This window comes from Citrus sinensis, chromosome 4 (assembly GCF_022201045.2).
Source record: "Citrus sinensis cultivar Valencia sweet orange chromosome 4, DVS_A1.0, whole genome shotgun sequence".
NCBI classification, from domain to species: Eukaryota; Viridiplantae; Streptophyta; class Magnoliopsida; order Sapindales; family Rutaceae; genus Citrus; species Citrus sinensis.
Genome location: NC_068559.1, coordinates 19,104,459 through 19,116,732, shown reverse-complemented (window position 1 = coordinate 19,116,732; position 12,274 = coordinate 19,104,459). Strand labels below are relative to the sequence as shown.

The window sequence follows — 12,274 nt, the reverse complement described above, 5'->3', positions numbered from 1 at the left end:
GAAACGACGTCTCTGTAGATTTCATTCACTTGCAAACCACTCATTCTTTAAGATTTTAATCATTTTACCATAATTAGTTGTCTCACATAATAACAAATACAAATGGGAAACGCAGTACTATCTTTTGAGAAAAAAATGATTTTAATAAGCCAATGGGGATTCGGGACATAGAAAAGAAGGCACATTAACATTTTGTTATTAAAAATAAAGAACATTTGATTGATCACCATTAGCAATGCCCCACTGGTAATAGAAGGCACATTAACATTTTTGTATTAGAAATAAAGAACTTTTGATTGATCACCATGATCATCACCCCACGGGTCCATACATTGCTTCATCAATTATGTAATATGAAGAATAAGGATTGAAAACGAGTTATTTAACATTGAATAGTAAGGAACAACAACCTTTTGTTATCTCAGCTTTATTGGAGGGGAGTCTTTTGTGGAGCTGGGAGACTATACAAGGATCTCAGCTGCCTGCTTATCAGCTTGCTGTTCTGGAGAGACATTTGAAGTTCCAAGTCATCAGACCACCATTGCTGTAATCCATGTGCCTCAAGAAATTTCTGTTTTCCCTTGGACATGACAAACAGCTTCGCTGCAACTTGTCCATTAATAGGACCTGAATTCTCCTTGTTGGCATTGTTTTCAACTGTGCCAGCAGGATCGGTATAATAGCAACAGATATAGTCACTATTATTTACATATAAATGAGGCACCCACTTTTTCAATTCTGAAGAAGTTTTATCCCCATAGAAATGAAGAACCCAATTCTTGAATCCCGCTGGAGAAGTGATCTTCTGGCCCTCATCACTAGTTTGAGTTACACTGCTTGAAGGAAGCATTGATTTAAATCTATTCCAAGCGAAAATGGCCTTCTCACCAATGTTTCTGACACTCATAGCCAAAGAAACGGAAGGTGGGTTAAATAGATGTGTGTCCACATATATTCCTTCCTTTGCTAATGCTTTTCCAACTTGGAGGGCAAAGCCAGCCCCCAGGGAATGACCTGCTATGCACACGTTGCTGCTTCCATAGCTTCCAGCAACTGATCTTAATGCCTCTAGAGCTCCCTTGAATCTGACAGAACCCTTCAAGCTTTCCCAAGCTAAAAATCGGAGGTCATCCTCAATATCCCTTCTAATTGTCGAGCTCTTGAGTAATGTTCCTCTAAGTGCTAAAATAGCTTTGGGTGCTCCACTGGGTCTGATGAGTACCAAATCAGCCATTGCTGCAGCTCGATCCCACTCTAATACTGCACCATATATGGAACCGTCTCTTTCATCAATCAAGGTCTGAGTCAGCTTGTACTTAAAGGGAATCCACCATTTTGGAGCAAGAGCACTTTCTTCTGTCCTATTCTCTTGCTTATCAATTTCAAGCAAATAAACTGCTTGTATGAAGCAGGCAATAACAGTTCTCTTGTGATTGGGATCCTTCCTGTATATACAGATTACACAGAATAACAATAGGTATCTGTTAAAACACCAAAGGTTGTCAAATAGATCACAATGCAGCCAATTTGATATTAGCACAAAGCTGATACGACCATGATACAGAAAAGCAGTGCTGATTTTGCAGAAAAAGGAAATCTCTGCTTGATTTCCAAACAATCAAGGAAAAGAATGTCCAAACAATCGAATTCTAAAGAAAAACAATGCTCAAATAAAACTGACAAGGAACTTTAAAATAAACAACATAAAAATTCATATATTCTTTTTATTTAATTCAATTCTCAGTACATAATTACCAGCAGTATCAATATGGAAGATCCAAATGCTATGAATAATTCCATAGAAAAAATTTGTCTGATATGCCAAAGTTGTGATTGTAGGCCCAACAACAACAAATTGAATAGAACCGTAGACCAAACACCATACAGTGAAATTTTGGACCCTTTCCTACTTTCCCAATTTTATTTTTATTTATTCATTTATTTTCTGATTTAGGCTATGGATATGCTATAGAAGGACCAAATGACAAGGAGATGAAATAAACTTGGACTAAAGCACCATATGCATAAGACCTTGTTATAATGTTATTCTGAATTTTTGTTTCTTTCCTCTAATCATCAAAGCAATTAAACAGAGAACAGGGTATCAAAGGGTTTGTCACACAGTTGTGGCAAAATTATAGGAATAAATGCAGTTCACCATTTGAATTATCTTTAAAACTAATTGCCGAAAAGAATTCACATAAGCCTCAGATAAATGGACAAAACATTGCATTAGGTAAGGTGATGCAGCAGAAATGGAAATAAAATAGAATTTCAATATCCTGAATTCATGCAACTAAAGATTTGCCTGATCAGAAAATTACCAAAAATATCCACAGAGGACCACGCCACCAGTAACAATGAATAATCAAAGTCTCACCATATATATACACCAAATTTAATCCTCAATTTTAGTTTCAGATAAACATATAAACCCAGTAATTCCTAATCTTCTAATTAGTTCTATCTTAAATTATCAGATCTCAAGTGATTGTAACACAATTCCTAGCCTATCTGATACAACAAACATTAAACTTTAAAGTGAAAGCATTACTATTAGAATCTTGAAAGCTGCAGATGGGTCAATCACAGTACACAAAGCACATAAACCAACAGAATCTAAACAAACACAAAATGGGTGCCCAAATTGAGCTTCATTTATGATCAAAATTCACTCTATTACCGAATGGGTCACTCAAAAACTAATCAACACCCAACACCCAAGTTTCAAAAACATGGCCAGAGGAGAAAAAAAAAACACAAAACAGCACAGCATAATCAGCACTGACCAACTAGAGTTGATAAGGTCTCTCCAATTCGGAGAAGCAACATTACGAGGCCCAGACACGTGGAATGCATATGGGTGAGCTTCTTCTTTCACCAGCGCCGTCGCGATTTCCTTAGTCGGTGCTAATGTTATCTCCGCTGCTCCAATCTTTGCCATCAAAACGAAAATGGCCTTCTTTCTTTTTCTTTTTTTTTTTTATCTTGCTTCAAAATTTCATCTTATAGATGCATTGAGAGAGAGAGAGAGGCTTTTGTTTTGGTTTGTGGGGTTTTAGTTTTTTTGGATCGTTTAAAAGCTTCTGCTTGGTAATGAGTATCTGATTCGAAGAAGAAGCTCAGTTTCAATTTCATTAAAATAATAATTTCGGAAAACGCCTGGTTTTGCAAGTCCCCAACGGTCATATTTCCTTTTGTTGTCGGTCTCAGTTTACTATATTGCCCTTCAACGTATGCGTCTTCGACTCTATCCGTAGCCAAGAAGCAGGGCTTTTGGTGTCTTCTCCCGCGACTCTTGAGGGCTATTTTGGTCATTCAAAACAGTTAGATTTTGTTTTGGATTACAGTTGGACGTGAATTAATTATTGATCATGTTGGCGAGTGAAGTTGCAAAAGTCAGATAATTTAATTGGCCTACAAAATTCCTTCTTTTTTTTTTTTTTTGTATTGTGTATATATATCTATCGAGAAAAAGGTAATATTCAAATAAAGAAAAAAGAAAGAACAAAGTAATTATTCCTTATGGACCATATTTATTTATTGGACTCCTTTATGATAGGTTTTTTTTTTTTTCCCAATGAATAGTGCGAATTCTATTGAAAAGAAAAAAGAAGGAAAAGAATAATATTGAACTATAAAAGGTTTAGTAAATTCATATTTGAGTAATTTTTGAGAATTTTTATGTATAAATTTTCAAACAATGGTAGATGAAATATCTCATCGAATATATGATGAGCGGACAACTCTTATATTTTTCAAACAATCCGCAATTAAATCATCTACTCAAAAAATGCGACTTTAATGAAAATTCATACCACTAATCTCCATTTTATAGTTCTAACTATTAGATACAAAGTTGTCGTAATGGCTTAAAAATGAGAACTTAGGAAACAAGCAAGAGTAGAAGTTGAACCACTCTTCAACAGCAAATTGAATGCCCCTTCATGAAAAAAGTGATGTCAATGGATGTAATAATAGAATATATTTTAGTGTAAATTGATTTTGGATTAACCTAGAGACATAGCACAGCAGTACCAAAAAGCACCATTCAAGCCTGCTGAAATCTCTTGATTACCCTTAACCAAATCATCAGTATTAATCTTAATGCAAGATAGACCGAGTTAAGTAGCCAATGTAGCTTTGAATTAGAACTTTGGCTCTTTTACAAGGAATTAAAAGATGATCAAAACCTAATTCTAATTTTCCAAATATGATATAAAAGCACCAGACAGGAGAAACGCCGCAAGTTAGAATCATGTCCAAGCAATTGTGAATTTAAGACTAATTTACGTGACATCACCAAGCTCCAAAAAGAAAAAATAATAATAATTCTTTATAATTTATAAATAAATCATTTAATTATTTTCCTTCGATAATTAAGATTATAATAAATAATTCACTAACAATTGTAAATATTGCGGAACTCTATGAATACTAATCAATTCAAGAATGAAGATTGATTACGAAATGGAATGATAAATCATATTAGTATATATATCATTTGACTTCAAAAAATTTGAAGGAAAAATGATATATTAAGGACAAATACAAGAATAAAAGTATTAAGAAATTCATTAATTTAATGTTTCTACAATCAATAATGCCTATTATTAAAAGATTCTCCATTGTGTATAAAATATAAAATTTAAGATAAGATAAGATAAAAAGAAAAAGAACAGTTATTATTATTGTTATTATTTTTTGGGTTAATTTTGTCCTGCCCCCAAATGTTTCAACATTTTTCGCCACGCACCCATATATTTCAAAATACTCATTCCACACCCAATTCCGTTATTTTGACCGTTTATTCTAACGGTCAAAGGGCAAATTTGAAAATTCATACCCTAAATATTATTTGATGACGATAAATTAAATTTATTTGATAATTTAATTGATGGAATTATTATTAATTACCTTTAAATAAATTTTTTTAATGTAAACATTAATTATTAAATTAACATTTTATCTCATTTTATTTTTTTCTAATTCAAGATAAGGGGTATTTCGGATATTTACTTAAATTTCAAATAGGACCGTTAAACATAACGGTCAAATTAACGGAATTGAGTGTGGAGTGAGTATTTTCGAAACATATGGGTGCGTGGCGAAAAATATTGAAACATTTGGGGGCAGGATAAAATTAACCCTTTTTTTTTTTTAATGGCATTTCAAGGTGCAATTTGCAAAGGAATCTAATATTTTCTCCAGTTTATTTTTCTTTTTTTCTGAGAGGTAGAGGAATGTTATGAACCCAAAAAAAGGAAAAAAAAGTAATTAATTTATACCTCCTAGTTTACTCATCTTATGATTTTTTGTGAATAGTACATAGATTTTAACTATTTCTATAGGCCTTCCAATCACTGCCAGCCACGTCTTAACCTAGATGACGTCAGTCGTAGAGGATCACGACTCTTGGTAATATTTGTGGATTCGAATTTCTGATATTTAATATTTGGTACAAAAATTGCGCCAATCAAATAAAGGTTGTTACAAACAGAAATTTAAAACTTTATAGAGGCCAGAAAAAAAGAATTAAAAAAATTAAATAATATAAACAAAATTACAAAAAAAAAAGAAAATGACAAGATCAAAGTTGATATAGTTTAATTTGGCAGAAACAGCTAAATAAAAAAAAAAAGGATGGCATTGAATTTCATAGCCCCTTCTCCGTTTGTGATTCCAAAGCACAAGCACTTGTTCAAGCTCCAGTCCCAGACTACTTCGTGTAAAACTTTTGCTCAATCTCAGAGAATTGGAGCTGAAGGCGGTGGTGGTGTTACAGAGGAGGATCCTCCTGCTGCTTCTTTATCTGGTAAAAAAAAAGTTGCTCTTTATATATATATATATATATATATATATATATATATATAATTGTTTGATTTGATTAGTTGCATGAAACAGGAGGTGGGTTTAGTTTTGTTGGAGTTTATTGAATTTAGTTTGGCAGATTATGGCTTGTAACATATGACTTTTGGATATAAACTAGAATACTGGAATAAAATAGACTTTGTGGTATGATTTTTCTATCAGAATCTCCGCCAGAGCTTACATCAAACATCTGATAGGCATACAAATATGAAAATTTTGCATTGGGATTGAGATAAATTACATTCAAAAGCTTTCAGCTTCTGAGCTATTTACACGTCGGGGCAGTAATGATCAATATCTTGTAAAATTTAGCGTGTGTTGTTGGTGGAGAGGGAATTATCCCACATTGCTTTGAGTTGAGGATGGTCTTGTGCCTTGTTTTGGGATGCTATGAGGCTCTTTTTGTGGGAAAAATCATAAACGGACAGTGCCTCATGGCGACAGAGCAAACTGTTTTCATCAACAGTTGTCATACTAGATTAAATTGCTTGAAGCGTTTGATTCATTGTGCTTGAAAATTGACAGTGACATCCTTATCTTTTACATGTCTTTTGCACGCCTTTCATAACGAACCAGATTCTATGACAACAATCATAATATATTGTGTGATGCAAGTGATTTGTAGCTTCGGCTGTATATTGATTATGCAATTTTTTTTTTTAAATTACAGAATCTAATTGTCTTTAAACTTTTTTTTTATCATAGGGTCTTCATCTTCAGCACAGACACAGCTGGATCTCTTGGAACAACTCACTTCCACTAGCTCATCGCTAGAGGGTATGTAAATATTATTCATGCCTTACTTCGAAAGTATTATACATTTCCCTCTTGAGACAATAACAATAATAATAATTGAAATGAGTGAAGCCCCTTTTTACATAGCTGAGCCAAGGTCTACTTGATGAATAGGTTATGAGAGTGATGGCAGCTCTCGGAAACTTACAATTCGTGATCAGCTTGCCCAGTTGATTGGGGATAGAGATGATGAATTCAGTATTCCATTGGGTAAAAATTTAAAGAAGGTTAGTGAAAAGTTCTTAACTATCTCACAGAAGCGAAACATCAGAAGACAAGCTTACTTGAACGAGGTGTCTGAGAGGAATGATTCAGTTTTCTTCGCCACTATTGGGGCATTTGTTATTCTTCCACCTTTTATTATACTAGGAATTGCTGTATTAACTGGTTATGTTCAACTTTTTCCATGACAGATCTTTTTATTTATTGTATAGAATTTGCGTTTACTTATGACTTATGAGCTGCTAAATATTAGATAGCAAGTAGGATACTTTTCTCCCAAAATTTGCCATACACTTTGTCTGTGTGAGTTAATTACACTTGATGGCAAGTTGGCAGCATAATGACTTTTCTGAGATTGCTCCAAAAGAATTATGCTCTTCGAAGTGTCGTTTTCCAAGTAATTCACAACAGTTGAGAACTTAATCTCTTTGAGCTGTTGATCTTATGTGAAAGGTCATCAGACTATACAAATGGGTCTTTTCCTTTTTCCCAATATTAGATCTACTTCTCTAGGTTTCCCCGAGAGATTCGGATCTACTTCTCAAGGCAATAGTTAGTAGGTTCTGTTTTTAGTATTTACTGCCATGATATAAACATGTCAACCTTCCTCCCTATCGCCATCCCCATCCGTCAAAAACCTACATAGTTGCATCAACAATTGAAGCAATTTATGTATAAAAAATTATGATATTGGTAGTACTATATTGTTTATTATCTACAAGATTTAATAATTAACTAGTATTATTTTCCAACATTTCACCTGCGGCTGAAGTTTGCGGTGTTCTAGAATGTAGGATTGAGGGATTAGTGGGTTGTTGAAGCTAGTAGCTGTAGTGGAAAATGTTGACTTAGGATTGGCTATGTACTGAAACTCTGATACTGTGATACACTTTCAAAACTTTATGATGGGATAGTCTCTTACATATACGAATTTCTTGAGGCAAAATGATTCAATGTAAGTTCAATAATAGAAATCAGAGACCCCCAGAGGTGACTTCCTGGTTGAATCATTCTTCTTATTCCCCAGCACTTGAATCTACAACCGAAAATTTTGACAATATTTTTTGACTACTTTGATTTTACTCACCAATTTACTCTCTCTAGAGCCTCTCCTAGTCAACCATAGGGTGCACTTAGAACAGGATGAAACTATTTATCGTAAACCCATGTTTTGAATAGATTTACTGAGATGTTAAATATTTAAAAAAGCAAGTGCCGTTGTTATTATTTATGAAAGTGACTCTTGCTCTGATAAATGGTTGATTATAGGAAACCCCGTAAACTGATGCATGAATTTTCAATTCAGTTTTCTCTTTTAACTTAAAAGAAAAACATGTTTTGCATTGAGATATGGATTGGTGAGTAAACCAAGAAGCTGAAAGGTTATGCCATAAGTTGAAATCTGTCAAGCTTATTTATGTTTCCTTTTCTAGGCAAAAAAAAAAAAGCTTCGTGGAATCAACATTTCATGAATAAGTTTCTATAAATTGGAAAAATGCAGGTCAAAAATTATATGCACAGCTTTACTACAACAAGATAGAACTTCACTGTCATATATGTTACAAGACACTGAGTTCCTATATGTGCATTTTTTAACCACAAAAATATGATCCAGTTTAATTACAATCTTCAAACAAATAGCTGCTTTACAGAAGACAATAAAAAAAAAGGAAGAAAAAAAGAAATCAGCAAAACACTTTTAACTCATATTATTGATGGTAATCTCAGCCAAAATGCCAATGCCTTGACGAGGTCCTTCTGAAGAATAAAAATTCTGAAAAATAGTAAGTATAAGAAAGGCGAAGGGAGAATCCCATGTTAGTTTAAAGTAGTCTTTAATTCATATGCTTTTTCAACAAGTCGCTGTTGTCAATTCTTATGGCTTGTCTTGTTGTGAAACCTCTTTATCATGGCCATGGGGCCTTCTTGGTTCATTTCCTAAAATCACTCCCTGCTTTTGCATATACACCCACTTGTCTTGCAACAGGTAGAAGAATACAATGAAAGAGATCTCAGTAGTGAAAATTATTGTCCAAAGTCTTATGCTTCTTGATGTCTTTTGATGGTAGGCTTGTAATCCAGTATATATGTTGAGAATTCCCAGCAGTGATACTGCAGTTCCTAGAACCCAGTGTGCAAAGAACCATACACTTCTTCCTTTGGATCCCCTGTAGAGAAAATTTAATTAATAACAATTTTCATGGATACTAAAAAACATTCATACTCGCATCGATGTTTTTCTCTCGCCTCATACACATCACAAATAATTCTGAATGCGGGCAATGCAAAAATTTACCTAAAGTTCTCTCACTAAAGATTGTTTTGACTTCATAGAATTGAAGAAATTGTTGGTAGGATTGTGAAAGGTTCAAAGATGGATGATGGGGATTGTCACAGAACACATGGATTGTACAAGCCAATAATATGTGGTGTCTTAATTGTATTATAGCTGATACAGATTGAAATAAAAAATGAATACAGATTGGAACAGAAAAATGAAGGATCTTATACACAGAGAATATCAATTTACCTTTGTGGCCTTAAGATTCCAATTAGGGCTTGCAGCCATATGATACCGTATAATGCCACACCTATTTTCTGGTGATGATTATTGAAAGTATTGTTGAAGTTTTTGATTGATAGTACAGCTCCTGCTGTCGCTAGAAGTAAGGCAAGTGTCTGTTATAAACAAAGACAAAAACTGATTCAGTACACATTTGAAAAAAAAAAAAAAATGCATATCTATCATGAGGTAAAAGTTTTAGTAAGCTATATTCTCTTATGTTTAATTTATATTTTCATGTTCAGATTTGTGATTTATAAGTGGATAAATGAAACACCTAACGTTATTATTATGTCTCATGATATGAATAGGATAAGATAAAAAAATATGAGTTGCTAATTAATCAGCTATTAGTTTATAATCTGTCTTTTCTTGCCTCTCAAGTATTCATGAATCATGATAATCCCTTTAATCAAACTTCTGTTATAGAGGAGTTACTTAGATATTCAACAAACTATGGGTTATTGGGTTTTATATAAAATAATTGCAAATCAGGGGGCATTTTACTTTATTATCAACCTTAGCTTTATGAAAAGCTAAAGGGTTTTGCAGCGACTTGTACTAAATAATGTTGAAATTTTAAGTGAAATCTTGCACTTACACTGTAGAGATACGATTTATGCCAATGAATGGAAACGGAAGTGTTAATGAACAATTTAAAAAGACTTAATTGTTGTATTATCCGAATTTGTTGAAAATGATAAAGACTGCAACAGGAGACGAACAAGAACAAACAGACAAACTTGCCTGTGAAATTGCATGAGCATAGTAGATGATTCTGAGTCTTCTGCCACACTCCTCTCTGTTTGACATTCTGATAATGAGTATTCCAACAGGCATGAGGAACCCCATTGAAACCCAAAGAAGGAATGCATGGACTGTAATCTGAGACAGCAGTTTAGGACTCATCTGTAATGATCGGGAAATTTCACCAGATCTTTTCATTAGAATCACAGCAACAGAACTTGTTTGTATATGTATACATGTGAAGTAGAATATTTAAACCAAATACCTTCTGATTGTTGCTTTGTTCAGGTTGTAGAGAAGAAGAAAGAGATGGTGGAAGAAGAAACATAATGATACTTGCACAAAAGATGGAAGAAACCGGTTTCTGCAGGACTTGCATAATTCTTCCTTAAGCTTTTCTAGAAGCTTGAAATTTCACTTAACAGGCAATCGGCAAAAGAAATGTAACAGCCTCAGATGGAAGGTACTGTTGTTAAAGGCTCACTATGCTGCATGATCTTTGCTCCAGAACAGCAATACTCAATTGCATTTCTTTCCAACAGCAGGAAAAAGCTAAGCTGAGAACCCACTTGAATACTTGAAGGGTTTTATTTATTTATCTATTTCAACAACATGAAGTCATTAACATTGATTTGAGGAACAAATATATTTATAATCTTTATGTGTTGAAGAAAGCCAAAAATGAGATCATTGCAATGTATGTATGTGTTGCATGAAGCAACTTGATGCTTTAGGTGAAGAGATTAAAGATTTTCAGTAAGAAATTAGAAAGGAAGTGGGGAATGGGCATGGATTACCATTTCAACCAAGTGGGGTTCACTTTTTCAGGCTTTTTCTGGTTGATGGAATGTCAAGAAATGAACAGATTTCAAAGATTTTGAATAAAGAGTTATGGAATTGGAAAGTGGATTTTGGCAGGTTACACACTAGGCCTTGTAAACATTATCTTATGCCTCCCACTACTTTGTACTGGGTACCACTACCATATTTTGGTTTGAAAGAATCCAGATAGACAGGTCAAAAGAAAAACCAAGATGTCTCATTCATACATTATGCAGTATTTAATTGTAGTTTTTGCAAACAGAATTTCAAGGCCCGAAGTGGAGAATATTTTTTTTGGGAAAATAATGAAAAGACAAACTGTTGGATTTCAATGGAGCACAAATTTTATGACAATCAACCATATATATTTCTGTTTGAATGTTACATTAGAGAGTATAATATTAATATCAATCGAGATCTGAAGTTTAGCTCAATGTCTATTGGAATCTACCTAATGTATTAAAGTTAACATTTACAAAGATCTAAAGTTTAACCTGATACTTATAAAGATCTATCTCGATATATCAAAGTTGAAATCTAACTCAAAATATAAAATTAAAGATAATGAATAAATAAATTAGCTCTCTCGCTGAGACTCAAACTCTAAACCTCAAAAATAAGATAAGGAGGCGTCTACCGACTCAACTAAACAGTTTGATGACATAATATCTATAAAATTTGAGAATGTTTTTTTCATGCAGATATCTGCATATAATGTGGATTTAACTTATACACCTCATTTAGCACTTATATACGGTTGTCTAGACTTTAAGAAAAACCCCCATTTCTCTTCAAATGTATTTTCTTTAATGTTTTATATATGATATAATTACTATGATTTTCAAGTTTTTTTTTTAATTTAAAAAATAAATTTTATTCATTGGTTTAATTTCTTCTAGAGATTGAGGGTACAGACAATATAATATCATAGTCTCGTAGACTTCATTTACGTAGTCAATTACATCCAGTCAAAATTTGCAAATCCATTAGTTCGTGTTCATCAAAAGGTGGAATAATACCATCACTATAATGGATTACACAACATCATTTTCAACTTTTTTTCCCCTTTTCCTAATGGTCTTAATTATCATCATCTCATCCAAAAACCCAAAAAAAAAAAAAAAAAAAACTCTTTACAAGCTTTACCCACTTAATGAAATTGGACTCGATTTTCATGGATACTTATAATTTATACACTTGTATATAAGATCCATAAGTAAAGAATATTGGAATATTTTTGCACGGTAAACAAAC

The 12,274-nt window shown here is 33.2% G+C and overlaps 3 protein-coding genes across 3 annotated transcripts; 1 reads left to right on the top strand and 2 right to left on the bottom strand.

The window, feature by feature from the left end:
• Positions 1–247: 247 nt before the first annotated feature.
• On the bottom strand, positions 248–3,165 carry LOC102616703 (GDSL esterase/lipase At4g10955). The gene is made up of 2 exons (XM_006484834.4): positions 2,790–3,165; positions 248–1,445 (listed from the first exon to the last, which is right to left on the bottom strand). Exons 1-2 carry the CDS (start codon positions 2,942–2,944, stop codon positions 428–430), a joined length of 1,173 nt encoding a protein of 390 aa, XP_006484897.1. The 5' UTR covers positions 2,945–3,165; the 3' UTR covers positions 248–427.
• A 2,354-nt stretch (positions 3,166–5,519) lies between these two features.
• LOC102617002 (uncharacterized) lies at positions 5,520–7,116 on the top strand. Its single transcript, XM_006484835.4, has 3 exons — positions 5,520–5,815; positions 6,577–6,648; positions 6,781–7,116. Exons 1-3 carry the CDS (start codon positions 5,644–5,646, stop codon positions 7,074–7,076), a joined length of 540 nt encoding a protein of 179 aa, XP_006484898.1. The 5' UTR covers positions 5,520–5,643; the 3' UTR covers positions 7,077–7,116.
• Positions 7,117–8,410: 1,294 nt separating this feature from the next.
• Positions 8,411–10,609, bottom strand: LOC107177778 (cytochrome b561 domain-containing protein At4g18260). The gene is made up of 4 exons (XM_015532196.3): positions 10,464–10,609; positions 10,199–10,360; positions 9,419–9,567; positions 8,411–9,056 (listed from the first exon to the last, which is right to left on the bottom strand). The coding sequence occupies exons 1-4, from the start codon at positions 10,575–10,577 to the stop codon at positions 8,765–8,767; spliced, it is 717 nt and encodes a 238-aa protein (XP_015387682.1). The 5' UTR covers positions 10,578–10,609; the 3' UTR covers positions 8,411–8,764.
• Positions 10,610–12,274: the final 1,665 nt, after the last annotated feature.